At 51.7% G+C, this 16,056-nt stretch overlaps 8 protein-coding genes across 8 annotated transcripts; 5 read left to right on the forward strand and 3 right to left on the reverse strand.

The window, feature by feature from the left end:
* Window positions 1-1,828: 1,828 nt before the first annotated feature.
* On the forward strand, window positions 1,829-2,512 carry TRIVIDRAFT_62686 (uncharacterized protein; the record flags this gene model as incomplete). The annotated part of the gene is made up of 2 exons (XM_014105628.1): window positions 1,829-2,074; window positions 2,171-2,512. The coding sequence occupies 2 exons, from the start codon at window positions 1,829-1,831 to the stop codon at window positions 2,510-2,512; spliced, it is 588 nt and encodes a 195-aa protein (XP_013961103.1).
* An 833-nt stretch (window positions 2,513-3,345) lies between these two features.
* On the forward strand, window positions 3,346-4,833 carry TRIVIDRAFT_33745 (uncharacterized protein; the record flags this gene model as incomplete). Its single annotated transcript, XM_014105629.1, has 1 exon — window positions 3,346-4,833. One exon carries the CDS (start codon window positions 3,346-3,348, stop codon window positions 4,831-4,833), a length of 1,488 nt encoding a protein of 495 aa, XP_013961104.1.
* Window positions 4,834-5,034: 201 nt separating this feature from the next.
* TRIVIDRAFT_217495 (uncharacterized protein) lies at window positions 5,035-5,720 on the reverse strand (the record flags this gene model as incomplete). Its single annotated transcript, XM_014105630.1, has 2 exons — window positions 5,035-5,133; window positions 5,199-5,720. 2 exons carry the CDS (start codon window positions 5,718-5,720, stop codon window positions 5,035-5,037), a joined length of 621 nt encoding a protein of 206 aa, XP_013961105.1.
* Window positions 5,721-6,677: 957 nt separating this feature from the next.
* On the forward strand, window positions 6,678-7,154 carry TRIVIDRAFT_33632 (uncharacterized protein; the record flags this gene model as incomplete). The annotated part of the gene is made up of 1 exon (XM_014105631.1): window positions 6,678-7,154. The coding sequence occupies one exon, from the start codon at window positions 6,678-6,680 to the stop codon at window positions 7,152-7,154; it is 477 nt and encodes a 158-aa protein (XP_013961106.1).
* Window positions 7,155-7,987: 833 nt separating this feature from the next.
* Window positions 7,988-9,328, forward strand: TRIVIDRAFT_140860 (uncharacterized protein; the record flags this gene model as incomplete). The annotated part of the gene is made up of 3 exons (XM_014105632.1): window positions 7,988-8,176; window positions 8,282-8,422; window positions 8,495-9,328. The coding sequence occupies 3 exons, from the start codon at window positions 7,988-7,990 to the stop codon at window positions 9,326-9,328; spliced, it is 1,164 nt and encodes a 387-aa protein (XP_013961107.1).
* Window positions 9,329-9,859: 531 nt separating this feature from the next.
* TRIVIDRAFT_79448 (uncharacterized protein) lies at window positions 9,860-10,771 on the reverse strand (the record flags this gene model as incomplete). The annotated part of the gene is made up of 2 exons (XM_014105633.1): window positions 9,860-10,309; window positions 10,381-10,771. The coding sequence occupies 2 exons, from the start codon at window positions 10,735-10,737 to the stop codon at window positions 9,860-9,862; spliced, it is 807 nt and encodes a 268-aa protein (XP_013961108.1).
* A 426-nt stretch (window positions 10,772-11,197) lies between these two features.
* TRIVIDRAFT_34818 (uncharacterized protein) lies at window positions 11,198-13,071 on the forward strand (the record flags this gene model as incomplete). Its single annotated transcript, XM_014105634.1, has 2 exons — window positions 11,198-11,948; window positions 12,005-13,071. 2 exons carry the CDS (start codon window positions 11,198-11,200, stop codon window positions 13,069-13,071), a joined length of 1,818 nt encoding a protein of 605 aa, XP_013961109.1.
* A 116-nt stretch (window positions 13,072-13,187) lies between these two features.
* Window positions 13,188-15,540, reverse strand: TRIVIDRAFT_85599 (uncharacterized protein; the record flags this gene model as incomplete). Its single annotated transcript, XM_014105635.1, has 3 exons — window positions 13,188-13,951; window positions 14,082-15,030; window positions 15,104-15,540. The coding sequence occupies 3 exons, from the start codon at window positions 15,464-15,466 to the stop codon at window positions 13,347-13,349; spliced, it is 1,917 nt and encodes a 638-aa protein (XP_013961110.1).
* Window positions 15,541-16,056: the final 516 nt, after the last annotated feature.

Genomic DNA, 16,056 nt, shown 5'->3' on the forward strand with positions numbered 1-16,056 from the left:
AAGGTTTGACGCTGGGATCAAGTGGAATTTGAGGTTGGCGGGGCACGCGAGTGTCGGCAGCGAATCATAACATGAACTGTGATTGAACGACGGGCAAAGGAGGGAATTGAATTTGCAACGAGATCGAGTCACACGCGCTCTGATGTGAGATATTAGGAGAAGCGCGTGGATCGCAGAATGGCAGATGCTGGAGAGGGATAATGGAAAAAAAAGAGTTTGCCTCTATTGTTGCTGAGGTGAGGCCATGACTCTGACAATGACGTGCTTAGCGCGGTATCGGCGCCATCCAGCGGGCTTATAGAGGGAGGACGATTTTGGGAGTCAACTGAGCTCCCTGTAACCTGTAACTGTAGCACCCAGACCTTGTCAGGGGTAGCGCAGCCTGAAATGAATCCGTTCTCCTCCAGTCTAGATCACCGAGGTGCTCTCCTTCATAGCATGAATGGCGAGATCGTCGTGCTTCTTCTTCTTCGTGATCGAGGCCCTGGCTTGCGTCTTCACGTAGCAATGCTACCGAGTACTGTGCTGACACTACATCAAGCACAGTGCCTGATCCAAGTCGCACAGCCTGCTTCTTCATGTTGATTCAACACTGTGTATGCCGTGGGATGTGAAGTCTGGAATGTGTGCAAGTTTCAAACAACATAACTCACCAATGATTCTTCGCATCAAGCTAGCGGCACAATGCTTCATGAACCGATCCTTCATTGACATCTTGTCGCATTTGAGACATGCTGCAGCCTGCCGTGGTTTCGCCATCTGGTGAGATTCAACTTGTAAGAGCACAGCTCCTACGGAATATGTACCTTTTTCGTACAATGCACCGCAACGATGTGTTTGACCAAGCAAGCAACGGAACGGCAGGAAAAGAAAATATTTATGCCTCGATGAGAAAAAAAAAGAGGCTAAACGGCTCCACGAACGTCCGTCGCTGTCCGATACTCGCGGTTGATCTGAGCGCCTCCTAAGCACACTTATTTCTGCTTACCGTCGTGTTGGCTCTGCCTCTGTGAGCTGACGCGTGCAGCTGAAACTTTGATTTTCGGCATGCTCTATTAGCTTTGTTGACTACATGTAGTCGTGCAGACACGGGAACGACAAAACACTAGCAGAGAGCCAGGGGTCATTTTGAGAGTTGAAAGCTGAAAAATGACAAAGATTAAGTGCCTCCCCCTATCATACGCGAACAAATATCCGTCTTTATGGCTACGGAATGTCGTTGGCTCTGTACGCAGAGTGTGCTCTTACATTTGAGCTACTTACCTAAAGATAGCATATGAGCAAGGACCACCATCTAAATACAATGATGGAATGTGTGAGACACGCAGCTAATGCATACGCTCGCGATAGGATATTCCAGCCGATGCTCAGCCACCCTCACGGTTACTCCCTAGGCTCTGATTAGGCTTCAAGACGCCTATTATTGCAGCTCACAAAATAATACGGATAACAGATGCAGAAGCCAGACTCACTTTGGATTAAATGCCTCCATTTCTACTCCTGTTTCTCCTTCAAACGCAGCGCCACCACATCGTGCTGCTAACACAAAGGCCACAGAGCCTCTAACAGCCTTAGCAATGTCTTGTGTTGCAACATTGAGCGGTCAACTTGGCAAGAACAGTCGAGAAACCATGCCATGGAGGCAACTGCAAGGGAACTATGGGCGAGAATTGCTGAAGAAGTTGGTTGAGGTTGAGACTTCTTTGAGAGCAGAAAGGGGCCAAATATCTACACCATATAAGAGCACATCACAGCTTGAAATGGTCAAAGATCAAAATCGTTTCAACTGCCATTTCCATCATTCAGAGAGTTCACGCCGCCAAACAATATGTATATCCACCTCTTTCTCGCACAGCTTATATGCCTCGCGAGTGTCGTAGTCGCAAACAACTACTTTACCCTCACACTTCATGCGCCCAAGTACGCATTTCTCAACGGCAAAATTATCAACGCTCGGGATAAATCTTTTATTGTCGGCGCTCTGGCCCCCAGCACACGCTGCGGCCTCAGTGATCCTGCCCAGTGTCCGGCTGGCGATACTACCCTCATCAACAGCGACATGTCGTTTCTTGCTGTAGGTCCACTACATGCCACTCCCAGAGAAATCTTACCATTATCTATAATAATAGTAAACCATTATACTAATACATTCCGTGTTGCATTTATACAGTCTGCGGCTCCTGGAGGCCAGTTCATCTATGTCGCTCCAGATGGCTCCATCAGTTATCCCTCTGCTCACTCAACTTTGCGTCCTCCGGGTGCCCAAGTCGGCGGCTTTTACTCATACCCAGCCCCATTTGATAATGGAGAATCCGTAAATGTTCTCAACTGGCGGTCGAATGATGGTACGACTGGCTTATGGGCGTGCCCTGTTTCTCCCGGAGCGCCTGTTGCGTACCAAGCCGTGCTCAAGGCGGCAACGGCACGATTCAACGGCCTGGGGTGTCTCGCTGTTGATGGCATTAGTATTCAGCCAGCTGGTAGTTCTTTTGGGGCCTGGGAGTATACATAAAGAGCTTTACTTGCTGAGGATATGTTGGCATGCTCGACCACATCCAAAGTCTGTGCGTGTAAGCGTGAGCACGGGCTAGACGCCAATTGTGATGAGAATGAGGATACCATCTTAGTGTATTGCCCTGGTATGCGCAACTAGCATCAATAAATACATGTAGCCAATATTTTTTTTTGTTGGTGCTGCATCTTAGCGAGTTCCTCGTGCGCAGTACATGTAGTCGTGTAGAATGTGTGTAGAATGATTCCCCCCTTTTTTGCCGTACGTTGTTATCACGGCTTTGGCCATAGCCAGACATACGCGGACTCATTTCTAGTTCAACTTCTAAGTAAATTGGAAACCTTCGTATGTGCATTACATGTGCGGTAGACTTCGAAAGAACATTTGCGCGAAGATCGCAATCAACTGATTGCTGTTTAGGGGGTCAAAGCCACATACATGTACCTAGGTACATACACGTATATAAATGCCACATGACACCTCCAAGACCTTCCGTGTTCCCTGAAACTAGGATCTCATTGGGGAATTCAACGCATGCGGCTTGGGTAACCCGGAACCCTGCTTATCTATCACATACTGATGGTGCTGTGGTTGATGCGCTTATAATAAAGCAACGTGGGATGAACATGGCCTTGGCCTTCTCTTGGCGACGACTTCAATGCGTACACCCTTAACAGGGTTTAAAGCCAACCTGTCGACATTCCGCTCTTCATTCCGCATGCGACAATGTTATATAAAGTCAGATACCAAAGTTCAAAGAACCTATCCAAAATTACAAATAAATCATCCAGATACGCCCTCTCAAACGGAGAGCACTAGAGCTTCGCTGCAAAATGGGTTCACGCATCCCAATAACGAAGCTTCATGAGCATCCAAAGGACTCGAGTAGCGATACCTCAACAGTCGTACAAGACTGGGACAAACTCGTCAAGCCGCAGCCTAACCAGGTGGATGCCAAATTAAAAGCGCTGATATACCGCCTGTTTGATGAGCTTGACTCTGGTAGCTGGAATTCTAGGATCAACGAAACAGGTGGCTCCTGTCAGCCCAGCAACGCAGCAGTTCGAGCCTACGTAAGCCAGCTGAGAAATGGCGTCTCAACAATCCTTGGACAAGGCCCGATCCCACGAAATCAGAGTTGGTCAGATGCCGTAGCATATGCCCGTGCTGTGATACAGGAACCCCAAGACACGGTGCAGCGCTCAAAGGCGACTTGGGCCAGGTCATGCTCTACAATTCACCACGAACTAAAAAAGCGATTTGGGCAAGGAGTGAAGTCAATGGCTGTTGAAGGGTGTGCTCAACTGGTGGTTGATCATTATCTCGGAAAAAGGCTCAGTGTGTCGCACGTGGATAAAGAGGAGAGCTTTCGCCAGCACTTCCTCACGCTGAAGCCAAGTCTCGCATACTATCCTAATAGCAGCCCTCTAGCAGTTGGAGCCTACGAAAGCGCTTTTCTGTCGTGTTCTTTGGTAGCATCTGCTTGGCTCTCTACTGAGGAGGCATTAAAGTACGCAGCTATATGCAACTTGTCGGTATGTGACGACTATTGGAACTTCACTGGCACAGAAACTGAAGTGCGGCTCCGGCTTGTTGCCCAGTCGATAGGAGCTGCCTTTGACTTTGGTGACAAGGCAGCCAATGTGCTTATTGATGGGACTGCATTACAAGCCGTCGGATCGAGCGAAGAGGTATCTCTGCAGTCTGCCATGGCGTGGAGGGCAGTGTGTGGCGGAGCTACGGCCTATAATGGACATACACTTGCGAATGATACTCTTGAAGAGGGCCTTATTGCCCCCCAAGTCATATTGGCAATCCACGATTTGTTTGATTGGAGAACTGATATTGCAGCTGGAAATTCAGAAAACGGTTTCTCGGCCGCTTATGGTCTTAGAATCGCTGACCCGTTTCACGCGTACCTTGAGGCTGCGCTGCTCCTCGCGGGCTCGCACGCGAGATCTGGTGCCTACGCGATCGCATCCATCGCAATAGCAGCCTTTACTGCTTGTCGATATTCGTCTTATAAATACCTTACAGTGGAAGTGGAGTTTCCAAATCCATGTTCTAGATGCACTGAGCTTCTCCAGGAGCTGACAATCGAGGCAGGTTTTTCCGGGGCTCCGAAATCGCCACCAAAGACTTTTGAAGAGGGGGAACAAGTTCGCCTGCTTTGCCAGCTCTGGGCTGACCGATATGAAGATAGCGGTCTGATTCAACTAGGACTTAGTTGGTTTCAAAGCCTCGTGGATACCGGCACAATACGAATATTTGATGCACTTGTCAAGATTCCTGGGATTGATAAGAATGCCGGGTGGGTTTAAGGCGAATGCCTACACAAGATGTGGTTTATTTCTAGTGTGATACTACTCATCGCAGTACTCTTCTAACGATTTCCAAATCACTGCTTGTGTCCAACACCACTAGTCTTCATCCACCTTTACAGCTCCGAAATCCAGATAACGCCACTCAGAGAGCCACTCTATTTTTAATAACCGTCCAAGACAGCTGGTGTCCATCCATCTTCACTCCTCCTCGTCCACTGAGTCGATATCAAGATTCCGATATCTATACTTGAAAAAGATTTGTCGAATGCTTGCAAGGGTTCTGTCGGGAAATTCGGCCTACACTCGAGACTCGTTAGATGACCGACATCAAGGGGCCTCACGAAAAGGTAGGGCTGTCTTACCGAGATCGAATCCCAGCTCGCTCCATCCATCCTCATACTGATGACACGGCTAATTTCATCAGTCATCCACTTCTTCCTTGGAGCTCTTGGAAGGCCCTTAGATTTCACCAGTGCATGCGCATTTTCTTCTTTCTGCTGGGGGTCAGGCTTCTTCACGTTGATTTCACCATCCTGGGCCTTGGGGCTAGCAACCTCGTCCTCGATTGTCCACTTCTCTTTGTCCTCAACGGCATGATGATCTTTGGTTTCGAGGTTGTTATCTGATGATCCGCAAGCCGTTTTGCCTGAGTCGTCGCTGCTCGTTGTTTGGGATTTTATCGGGGGTCTGGAGGAAGGCAATGGGGTCCTTCCAGCAGCCAAAGCCCTTTCCCGCCAGGTGAGTTCGGGCAAATTGTTGGATTCTTCCTGGGGCTCTGAGTTGTTGGATTCGACACTTGGGTTGCTGGCTCCATTTTGGCTTGTCGGAACTTTGAAAACACCCTCAAAAGGTAGCTTCTCTTTGCCAGGGACCGGATCGTCCATGGTGATCTCGGCAGCGGGAGTGCTGTATCGGTGTTGATGCAGGGAACGGCTGGGAAGATTTTCTTGGTGAGCTATTGATGAAGCAGGAAGGGGAGAAGAAAGTTGAGAGGGAAAGAAACATAGTTATTGTGAAAGATTGCAAACGCGGAAAATATTTATGAACAGCTGGTGAATCACTTAGGGGGGCCGTTTACAGTTGACATTTTCCTCAAGGACTAAGTCCAAGTGTCCAGTCAATAAACTGCAGCGGCGTTTCTTTTGTGTAGAGAACAGTGGGGAAAAAAGACGAGAGAAAACATTGAAGTTTGATCCTTTATATGGAAATATGGAAGGTATGCTGCATTAGAAATAATCTGATTGTGCGGCGCTTGCCTGTAATATGCTTTGCGTTTCTCAAGGTATGGACGTATTCGATGTGTGTATGATACCGTCTGATCTGGGGGCTGGATATAACATTTTGCCAAATTAACTGCCGCTCGAATCGAACTTGGGTCTTGCTTCGAGTAGCAAAAGTTATTCTGCGGCATCAAAAGAAGGCTCAAATAGTGGATTATGGTGAAGCTGCCATTTGTCTTGAGAGTGTTCAAGGGGGTGTGGAGACGAGCAACAGAAATATGAACGGCTAAAGCATAAACAATGCCTAAACAATACATAATCATGTAATGCGCCCTCCTAAGATACAAAAAATCAATTTATATCTCCTCTAGAGCCACGTATGATATGTTGAAATTGTCGTCACGGCACTGTGGAAGAGCTTCGATGAGGCACTTGCGTGATGCCATCATCACCCCGCCTCTCAAAAGAGTTCCAATTATAAAAGGGAATAGTGCACAGCCGCGCCCTTTACTTTTCAATCATCTCTGGCTTCGTACCTATTCTTCCTCTTTCTCGCAGACAAGTAAAAGCTCAACTATTGTTCATCGTCAGGATATTCGAGCGATGAGCGCGGCTGTGGTTATGGCGCCTGACCGTCCAGCGCCAGACGTGGCTTCTCGGCCCAGCATTTTTCTCGCGGGAAACGCCAGTCCTACGGGTGAAGCCGACTGGAGACAAACGCTCACAGAGGCATTATCTTCGCTTCCCATCACAATATATAATCCTTACCGCAATGACTGGGACGCAACCTGGAGAGAAGACGGTTCCGATAAACGTTGGTCGGAACAAGTGGGCTGGGAGCTCGAGATGCTGGACAAGGCAGACCTTGTTGTCGTCTTCTTTCATGGAGGCAGCCTAGCACCCATCAGCATGTTGGAGCTGGGTATGTGCATTCGATCCAGAAAAGTCATAGTGTGTGCCATGCCGGATTACCCCAAGAGAGGCAATGTGGAGGCTGTTTGTCGGCGACATGAGGTCAAGTTTGTGAGCTCTGAGCAAGATTTGAAGGACGCTGTGAAGGAGAGGCTGGATTGGATGATTGCGATGTGCCCTGGTTGAACTATATTTATCGGATAAAATGCAAGGAGATGAGCAAGGAATGCTACTTCATGGTTCATCCTGTTTGGTTACCCCTGAATTCCATCCGAGTGCATGCAGACAGGAATTACCTAGGTTGCTGTTGATGCATACTCGTATACGATACCCTATACGCGTAACAAGCTCGATACGTAGAGTCTGAGTTGGCGACTTACATATGCAAAAGTTTTACAGCGCAACAATACCTGCCGCACACTGTGTTTACTACTAGGTATCCAATTATTAGACTATTGGGTCGTTGGAGAGTATCGAAAAGCCGTGATGATCTGCTTGGAAGAGGAGCCTTGAACGTTAAGTGCACATCATATACTTTGCGACACAAGCCTTGAACTTTACCCTCGCTTATACACAATGGCAAAATCATCCACGGGTACTATATCTGCCAAACTACCTACTATAGGTACTAATCTATGTAAAACACATGGCAACTTTACGCTGTTAATGAAAGAAGAATATTCAATTACTTTTCCATGAACCTGTTAATGCGCCCACCATAGACAAGCCACAGCGCCGCAAATCTTGTTTGCGCCACATGGTTCCTCGTTTTAGCAGCAAAAGATGCAGATGCGCCGGGAGCTGAGCCCCACACCCCACACTGTGGCGGGGCATTGCTTAAAGCGCTTTCTGTCGCATTCTTCCGTCTTCATGTACTTGTTGTTTAAAACTGAGCTTGTCCCTGCTGTCGCATCCTCATCCTCAGCCGCTACCTGAACCTGTGCATATTCCCATCATCATCTCTTATCCCTTGCTTTTTGCTTCAGTTTCGCTAATTACCACGTCCGATTATCATCGCTATGGAGGACCAGTTCGGTGGCCGCACAGACGACGATCTGTTCTACGACGATTTCGAGCCCGTCGAGTCTGAGGCTGTTTTGATACAGGAGGAGCAGTATTATCAGCATGAGCATGAGCCCACACCTTTGCCATCGTCAATATCTGCTCCAGTCCCTGCTCCAGCTCCAGCTGCTTCAGCTCCAGCTCCTGTCCCTGCGCAACAAGCTGCTCCCCAACCAGTGCCAGCACCCCGGCAGACCCAAACTCCCCCATCCTCAAAGACCTCACCCGCTCCCGCTGCTGCCAAAAGCAAGCGGCCGCTCCAACCCGGCAAAGGCCTTTCGTCCTCCCGCTTCGCTGACAAGCCAGCTCCGAAACCGTCGCCAGCGCCCGCAAAGGCTTCTACACAGGCCCCGAAGCCTGCTCCCGCACCGGCTGCCACAGAAGCACCACCTGTCCAAGCTCCCGAGGAAGCGCCCGCGCAGTCCCCCCCTCCTCCCAATGCAGCTGCTACCACCAAAGAGAAGCCTCAACGCTCATCGCCATCGCAAAACACCGCCGTGAGCGCCGAGGTTCGTGCCAAGTCTGGCTCTAACCCGCGCCAAAAGCTCACCGAAGACGAGCTGGCTGCAAAGATGGAGAAGATGAAGCTTCTGTCGGCAGAAAAGGCACGCAAGTTCGAAATGGCAGAGCAAGATGAGAAGCAGCATGCTGCAGCATACGCGCGAGGAATGGAGGAGGCTCGCAAGAGAAGAGCCGAAGATGCTGAGAGGAGGAAACGTGGTGAAGAGGAGAGACGCAAGCTGGAGGATGAGCGAGCGAAAAACAGAGAGAGGAAGCTCAAGGCCATGAACATCAAGGACGGTAGCTGGGATGAAGGCAAGGAGGCCTTGGCCGAAGAGGAAGCTAGGCGCGGCTTCCGGGGCGCAAACGGCGGCATCAGAGGGGCCAAGACTCGCGGCCTAGGTGGGAGTCGATATGCTAGAGATGATGAGGCCCCCGACGTCGATCGTTTCTTGGATGATCGCCACCGCGGTGGTCGGGGACGAGGTGATCGTGGCAGAGGCGCCAACGGCAACGGCAGAGGTCGAGGCCGAGGCCGAGGTTCATATGATGGGCCAGTTGGCGACTCTCGCCCAGTGAAGCAGCAACAGGTTCCTGCTGCAGACGACTTTCCTTCTCTTCCTTCCGACAACGCCAAAGCCAAGGCAGAACCGGGGCAGAATAACAATGCGTCATCAAAGCCCACCATGGCACAGGCGGCGGCCGCCCCTCCCCCGCCTTTGCCCATCGTCCTGGGTGGCGGCAAATGGGATGATGAGATGGAGGAACTCGACGCTTTGAATCAAGCCAAGTCATAGGTTGAATGCTGAACACCAAAGAGAACGTGGGAACTTTGCGGGCAGGAAAAGGCGGCTGTTTTGGTTTTAGTAGCTGCTTGTCAACGCTTGTCGTGGGAATTGTCAGAAGCCTTGTTGGGCCTCGCCTTATGATATTGAAATTGAGTTGGATACACGATGATATGACAGCTATGGAGGAAAAGGAAGGGCAGAAAAAAAGACGTGTGTACCAGGACAAGGAACACTACGAGGTCCTTTGGGCATTATTAGTATCAGTCTTATTAGTTAGTAGTTACTGCTACTCGAAGCGTAATATATTTAGAGAGAATCATGTCCGAAACGCTCCTTGATCGCGAGTGTGATGAGCGCAGAATTTGAAAGGGTATATCACTCCGTATTCCGAATCCTATATACGTCTCTTTTTCTCGCCCAATAAAGTAAAAACCCCTAAACACAATTATACCCCGATTATCTTCCGTGGAGTTCCAATAACGTTCCCAGACGCCGAGCTGCAATGCAAAGATATTAAGACGCCGCGGTAGCTGATAGATATCACCACCCGCCGCGATAACCTCTTCCTCTCCCACTCCGGTACCCTCCAGGTCCCCTCGGCCCCCTAGGTCCTCCTCCCGGCCCGTCATCATCCATAGCGGGCCGTGACCTGCCCTTCATCTCCTTGGGAAACGCGTCGTACGTCTTGCGCATCTGCGCATACCCTAGATGCATCTTGCCGTAAAAGTGGTCGGCCAACCGTCGGTCGTTGTCGAGCCTGCTCAGGTAGGCGCCGCAGACGTCGCAGACCTGCAGCTTCTGGTGACCCGACGGGCCAGAGGTGTCGGACAGGGCCTTGAGTTCCTTTTCGCGCTCGGCTTTTTGCTGGCCGGCCTGGCGCACGCGGAAGAGCTCGTCCTGCGCGCGGGAGACTTCGCCTAGGGAGCCGAGGATTTCGACTTCGAGGAGGCCGCTGTTAATGGACGCTGAGAGTTCGGAGATGGTTTTGAGCTGGTTGCAGAAATGGTCAGCCACAGTTCTTTTTCATTGGGAGATTCCAATTGGGTAACAAGATGTCTCACCAAAGCATTGGTCTGCCGGATCTCGTCCGGAGTCTTCTCCAGACGCCTTTGCGCCGCATCGATCCGGCGATTGCACTCGTCAATGTACTTTTGCAGGTCGCGCATGTAGTCGTACTCGAAGCCGTACTTGTGTTTTTCCCTCTCCGAAAGCCCCTCGTACTCCGTCTTGAGGCCCTCGGCGTGTACCTTGGGGCACTGGCCAATATCCTGCTTGGTGTTTGTGAAGAGGTCGTGCGGACACGTGCCAACGATGTAGGATCGGCAGACTTTGGGGTCGTTGAGCGAGAGCTGGGCAGCGCGCGACGACGATGACGCGCCCATGAGCTGCTCGAGCAGCTTTCTCTGTTCGGCTGCCATGGTGTGGCGTGCTTGGGGGGTTCTGGGCTGCTGGTTGCAGAAGGTTGGTTGGTGAGGCTCGGGCTGATGAGCGTTTGTATGGTGTATTTTTTGGATTCGAGATGACGGATTGAACTGTGGCTGGTGTTTTCATTAGCCGCTAGCTTAGTAGTGGCTGGGGCCCGTCGCTCCCAGCACGTTGCAGCCTGTGGAGACGCTGAAACTGGTGCTGGCCAGTGGAGGGAATCGGGAATTTCAGCTGGCCTCACCCACTATCTGTGGCGCATCTGCTTGGCAGTGTGGCTGCTTCTGTCCTGTCCCGAAACGGTACGTACCGAATCGCAAGGGCCCAGCTCCAATCTGGCAATATCAAGTCCAGTCCATCCATTGTCAAGAGATGTGAATCTCGCCCGAATCGCGCCAGCGACTCGAGTATCCCCTCCTTTTCTCCTCACTCTCTTTTCTCTTTCCTCCTTTCACGATGCGCAGCCTTTTGTCCTTCTTGTTACTAGCCGTCCCCAGCGCCCTGGTATCCGCGACCGAGTACCACGAACAGCTGAATCTACGGCCGCTGCCTCTGTCGGCGCTCCTCGCGAGCTTCAACTTTCGAGCCAACACGTCCATTGCCGACTTTGAGGCGCAAAACTTTCGACTTTTCCCACGATCGCTGGGCCAGATCTTGCAATATGCGGGCACACGAGAGCTTCACCTGAGATTCACGCTGGGGCGATGGGATGCAGAGAGCTGGGGAACCCGGCCTTGGGACGGAACCAAAGAGGGCGGCACTGGAGTGGAATTGTGGGCGTGGCTGGATGCTGAGACGGATCAAGAGGCGGATGAGAAGTGGTTGACGCTGACCAATGCGCTGTCTGGATTGTTCTGCGCCAGTCTCAACTTCATTGACGGCACCAGGACCATTCGACCGGTTGTGTCGTTCCAGCCCGAGGGCGACCATCCCAACACGACGCTGGATAATACAAGGCTGCTGCATGGAGTGCTTCCCCACGAGGTGGTTTGCACCGAGAATCTTACGCCGTTTCTGAAGATGCTGCCGTGCAAGGGCAAGGCCGGAATTGCGAGCCTGCTGGATGGACACAAGCTGTTCGATGCGTCCTTTCAGAGCATGGCCATTGATGTGCGACCAATTTGCCCCTCCGAGGGAGAGTGCGTTCTCCAGCTTGAACAGACAGTCGACATGGTCCTGGACGTTGATCGATCCAAGCGACCTCATGGTATGAATTCTACCGTTATAACTACTTATGCTCTGAGGCTAACTAACACAATCCAGATAATCCCATCCCAAGACCTCCCCCCAGCCATGATTTGATTTGCGATACCACGAAGCCGTACCATAAACCGGATGATTCCTGCTTCCCCGTGGACCATCTTCGCGGCCAAGACTGGACACTATCCCAAATCTTTGGGCGAACAATGAAAGGCACCTGTCCCCTGACCGATCCCGAAGTTCCCCCAGTCTGTGTTCATATCCCATCAACTCGCGACATCTTCTCCGCGCAAGGTGCCCATGAAATCAAGTACCCTAACAACGATTCTCTGCGATGCTACCACATCGAGCAAGATAAGGAGTTCACTCTCATCTTGACTAAACCCGAGGCTCCTGTTGACGGCGAAGTTGCCCCTCTGGGCATTGTCAAGCCAGAAACACCTGTGCTGTACGCCGAGCGAAGCTTCACTGGCCATGGACAGGAACACGGCGGCATGCAGGCCATTCTCACGAACCCGGGTGACGACACGGTCGAGTTCGTCTACATGGAGTCTCTTCCCTGGTTCATGCGCGTCTATCTGCACACACTTTCTGCCCGCATCTCCGCCTCATCGCCTAATACCAACACATCTGCCGAAATCGTCAAGCAGATCTACTACCGCCCGGCCCTCGATCGCGCCCGTGGCACACAGCTCGAGCTCCTCGTCAGCATTCCCCCTCATTGCACCGTCTTTCTTACCTACGACTTTGAAAAGTCTATCCTACGATATACCGAGTATCCCCCAGACGCAAACCGTGGCTTCGACGTCGCCGCCGCCGTCATCACCACTTTGGAGCCCAAGGCCATGAACATTCGCACCACGAGCCTGCTTCTCTATCTCCCCACTCCTGATTTCAGCATGCCGTACAACGTCATCATCTTCACATCGACAACCATTGCGCTCGCTTTCGGTGGCCTGTACAATATCCTTGTCAGGCGCATGGTCGGCGCAAATGAGGCCCCCCCAGCAGCCATTAAGGATAAAGTACTAGGCTTCATTGAGAAGCTGAAGAAGAAGAAGAGGACGGTAGCAGCAGTGGCAGCTGGAGGAAGTGCAAAGCCTGCCACAGGGAAAACTGAGGCGAAATGATTTTCTTTTTTTTACTTGTCGTTAGAAGCTGCATACATAATAAAGAACATTTAGACTGGATCTTGGGAAATTTTGACATCACAGGATAACGGCGCAGAGAAGATTTTTTTTTTTTTCGCTTCATTTTACTTATTTGAATGGTAACAGGTTACCTATCTGCTTACTTGTTTCAAGGGACCAACCGCCAGTTTCCCTGCTTGAGCAGAACTTGACTCCTCACATCCATGCTTCAAAAACACCCCTCATCCAAAAGTTGGTTCTGACGAGAAAAATATTTAGCAGACACCAGCGGGGATGGTGAAGCTCTCAACTCGGGCAGTAGGAGAGTATCTGGCTCCGGAACCAAGACCACGCTTAGCAAAGGCAGTCCACAGCTCGCACAGGTTCTCGCCACCAGTCAGGGAGCGGTCGGCATCAAGGATGGCGTCACGGGCAGAGACAAAGGTGGGCGTGCAGGGCTGGAGGGCGAGACCGTTGAGGACGAGCTTGAGGGTAAGGTATTTGCCGTCGGTGGGAACGCCCTGGCTGTCAAAGGTCGGGAGGTCTGCATCATTCTTGCCATACTTGTCGATGAGGTTCCAGAGGACCTCGTAGAGGATCGTGGCCCAGGTGGTGCCGGAGGAGTGAACCTCGGTTTGTGTGTTGACCGACTTGTATGTGAGCGGGTTGGTGGTCAGGCTGGTGGAGTAGGGGTACTGTCGGATACCCTTGACATTGTTGTCGGCCCAGGCTCCCATGGGGTAGTCCTTGGCACGGGTGTCGCCGGGCTTGAGGCGGATGGCAGTGGCGAAGAGGTCACTCCAGCCTTCGCCCATGCCGCCAGCCTCGACGCCGCCTAAGCAGCCGGAGTTGGCAGGGCCACCGGTGAGACGGGTAGACACTGGTGATATCCAAGTTAGTAATGGCATAGGAGACAAACACGCAGGACGGAGAGGGTGACGACGGAGAGGGGGAGAGAGGAGGAGATGAGAGGAGGAGACAAGGAGGGGAAACTGCTATCAAAGACTTACATCCGTGGGTGTATTCGTGGATGACGATACCCGCCTCGAGAGAGCCGTCACGTCGGGGCGTGGACACGGTCCAGATGTACATCCTCATGCGGCCGTTGCTGCCGTCGGCGGGAGTGGCAAAGTTGGCGTTGTTGGTGCCAGAGCCGTCCTGGGCGTTCAGAATGACAAAGTCATTGCCCAGACCACCCTTGCCGTTGTTGTTGGCCTGGAAGTTACCTGCAGCCTCTGTGAAGCCGAGGGCATACAACAAGTCGTGGTACTTGTTGGCAGTGTAGAAGAGCTGGGCGATGGAGGCATCACGGTAGTCCGTGGGGTTGGTCTGGGTCAGTGAGAAGGGGTACTCAAAGGCGCGGGTTGCGCTGGTTGGGCGGTAGTTGTTGAGGTAGTCGTTGCCTCCAGTGGGGTTGACCTGGGCAATGGCGTTGTTGCCACGCGTGGTGGTGTAGTTTGTGGTTCCGTCACCGAGCCAGGTGAAGGGAGAGGCAGCGATGCTCCATGGGTCAGTGAGGGTCTTGCGGTCGCCCTCTGTGGGGTCGTTGAGGCCCCAGGGGAACACCTCAAAGGTGGCAAAGTCGGAAACATAGTCGACGACGCCGTGAACCTCCTTGTTGGTGGTAGCATCGATGTAGGTGAGCAGCCAGTTGTCGACGACATCAGTCTCAACTCGCCAGGTCAGAGACAGAGTTCCGTCATCCTTGACAAGGTAGACCAGGCGGGCCTCGGGGTCGCTGACAGCACCAGAAGTGCCCTTGAGAGTGTACTTCTCAGTTCCCTCCTTGGCCTCGGCGGTGGCGCCATCAGCCTGGACGGGGAGACCCAGGATGTCGACGGCACCCTTGAGCGCATCTGTGGGGTCGGAGAAAGCACGCTTCTTCAGGGGGCTCTCTGTGGGCAGCTTGCCAGAGAAGAAGCTGTTGCCGTGGGAGAAGACTCTGCCATTTCGGCCAATCTGAAACAAAGCATGATATGTAAGCGTTTGTTCAACTGAGTTAAGGAAGGGGTTTCTTCTTCATCACACTTACGTTGACCTTGAAATCAGCGTTGTCAATGTCAATACCGTGAACAGTCTGCTTGAAGTGGACGTGGCCAATGCCATCAACGTCAATATAGTGGTCGTTAACCACACGGAATTCCGCATGGGGAGCAGCTCGCTTGACAGCTCGGGTGGCAGTGGCAACGTAGTCGCGCTTGAAACCCTCAGCCTGTATAGACACTTCCTCTTCGACGTGTGTCGAGGGAGTGTAGTCAGACAAGCTAGGCAGGGAATACTTGCTGATATCAATGCCACGCTTGGTCAAGGTAGAACCAGTCTCGTGCTGCTTAGCGGGATGAGCGTGCACGTTGGCAGCGAGGCCAGTGAGGCCAAGGAGGATAGCAGACTTCATAGTAACAGTAGAGAGACAATCAGAGGGTTAAACAAGCTTGAGAGGCACCAGAGCTGACCGAATGATCGATCTTGTGAAGCAACCTGCTGGCTCATCTATTGGAATATGAGAAATCATGGGAGCCTTTTATGCCCATGACTTTCGAGTTCAACATTTTGATATCTCGCAAGATATTTCCTTCCAACTTCCCTTTCAGACTATAATCCCCGGATGTTACGCTCGAAGTTGAGTGTGATCACTTGCTTCAGCCAAAGTCGAACAGCGTCGTGAGCCTTGGTGGGTAATTCACGCAAAGACGACAAGGAAATAGGAAGGTGTTGTGTCTCCATATAGCTCAATACCAAGAGTGTTGTTGAGAACTTTTGCAATTACTGGATTCCACATCGCCAAGCCCCTTAGGGTGAACAAAAGTCCATGTCAGTGGCACGCAACGGCTTGGCTCGGCTGGTTCGGGAACAAATAAAGAGCGGCAGAGAAGGTAAAATATTACCCAAGAGATTGCCGAATGAGAGATATCGAAGCCTGTGGTCTTATCGACGATCCTATACAAACTGAGAGCCCCAGGCAGTGACCAAGTTGCGGGCGATGTA

Source organism: Trichoderma virens (assembly GCF_000170995.1).
Source record: "Trichoderma virens Gv29-8 chromosome Unknown TRIVIscaffold_1, whole genome shotgun sequence".
Taxonomy (NCBI): domain Eukaryota; kingdom Fungi; phylum Ascomycota; class Sordariomycetes; order Hypocreales; family Hypocreaceae; genus Trichoderma; species Trichoderma virens.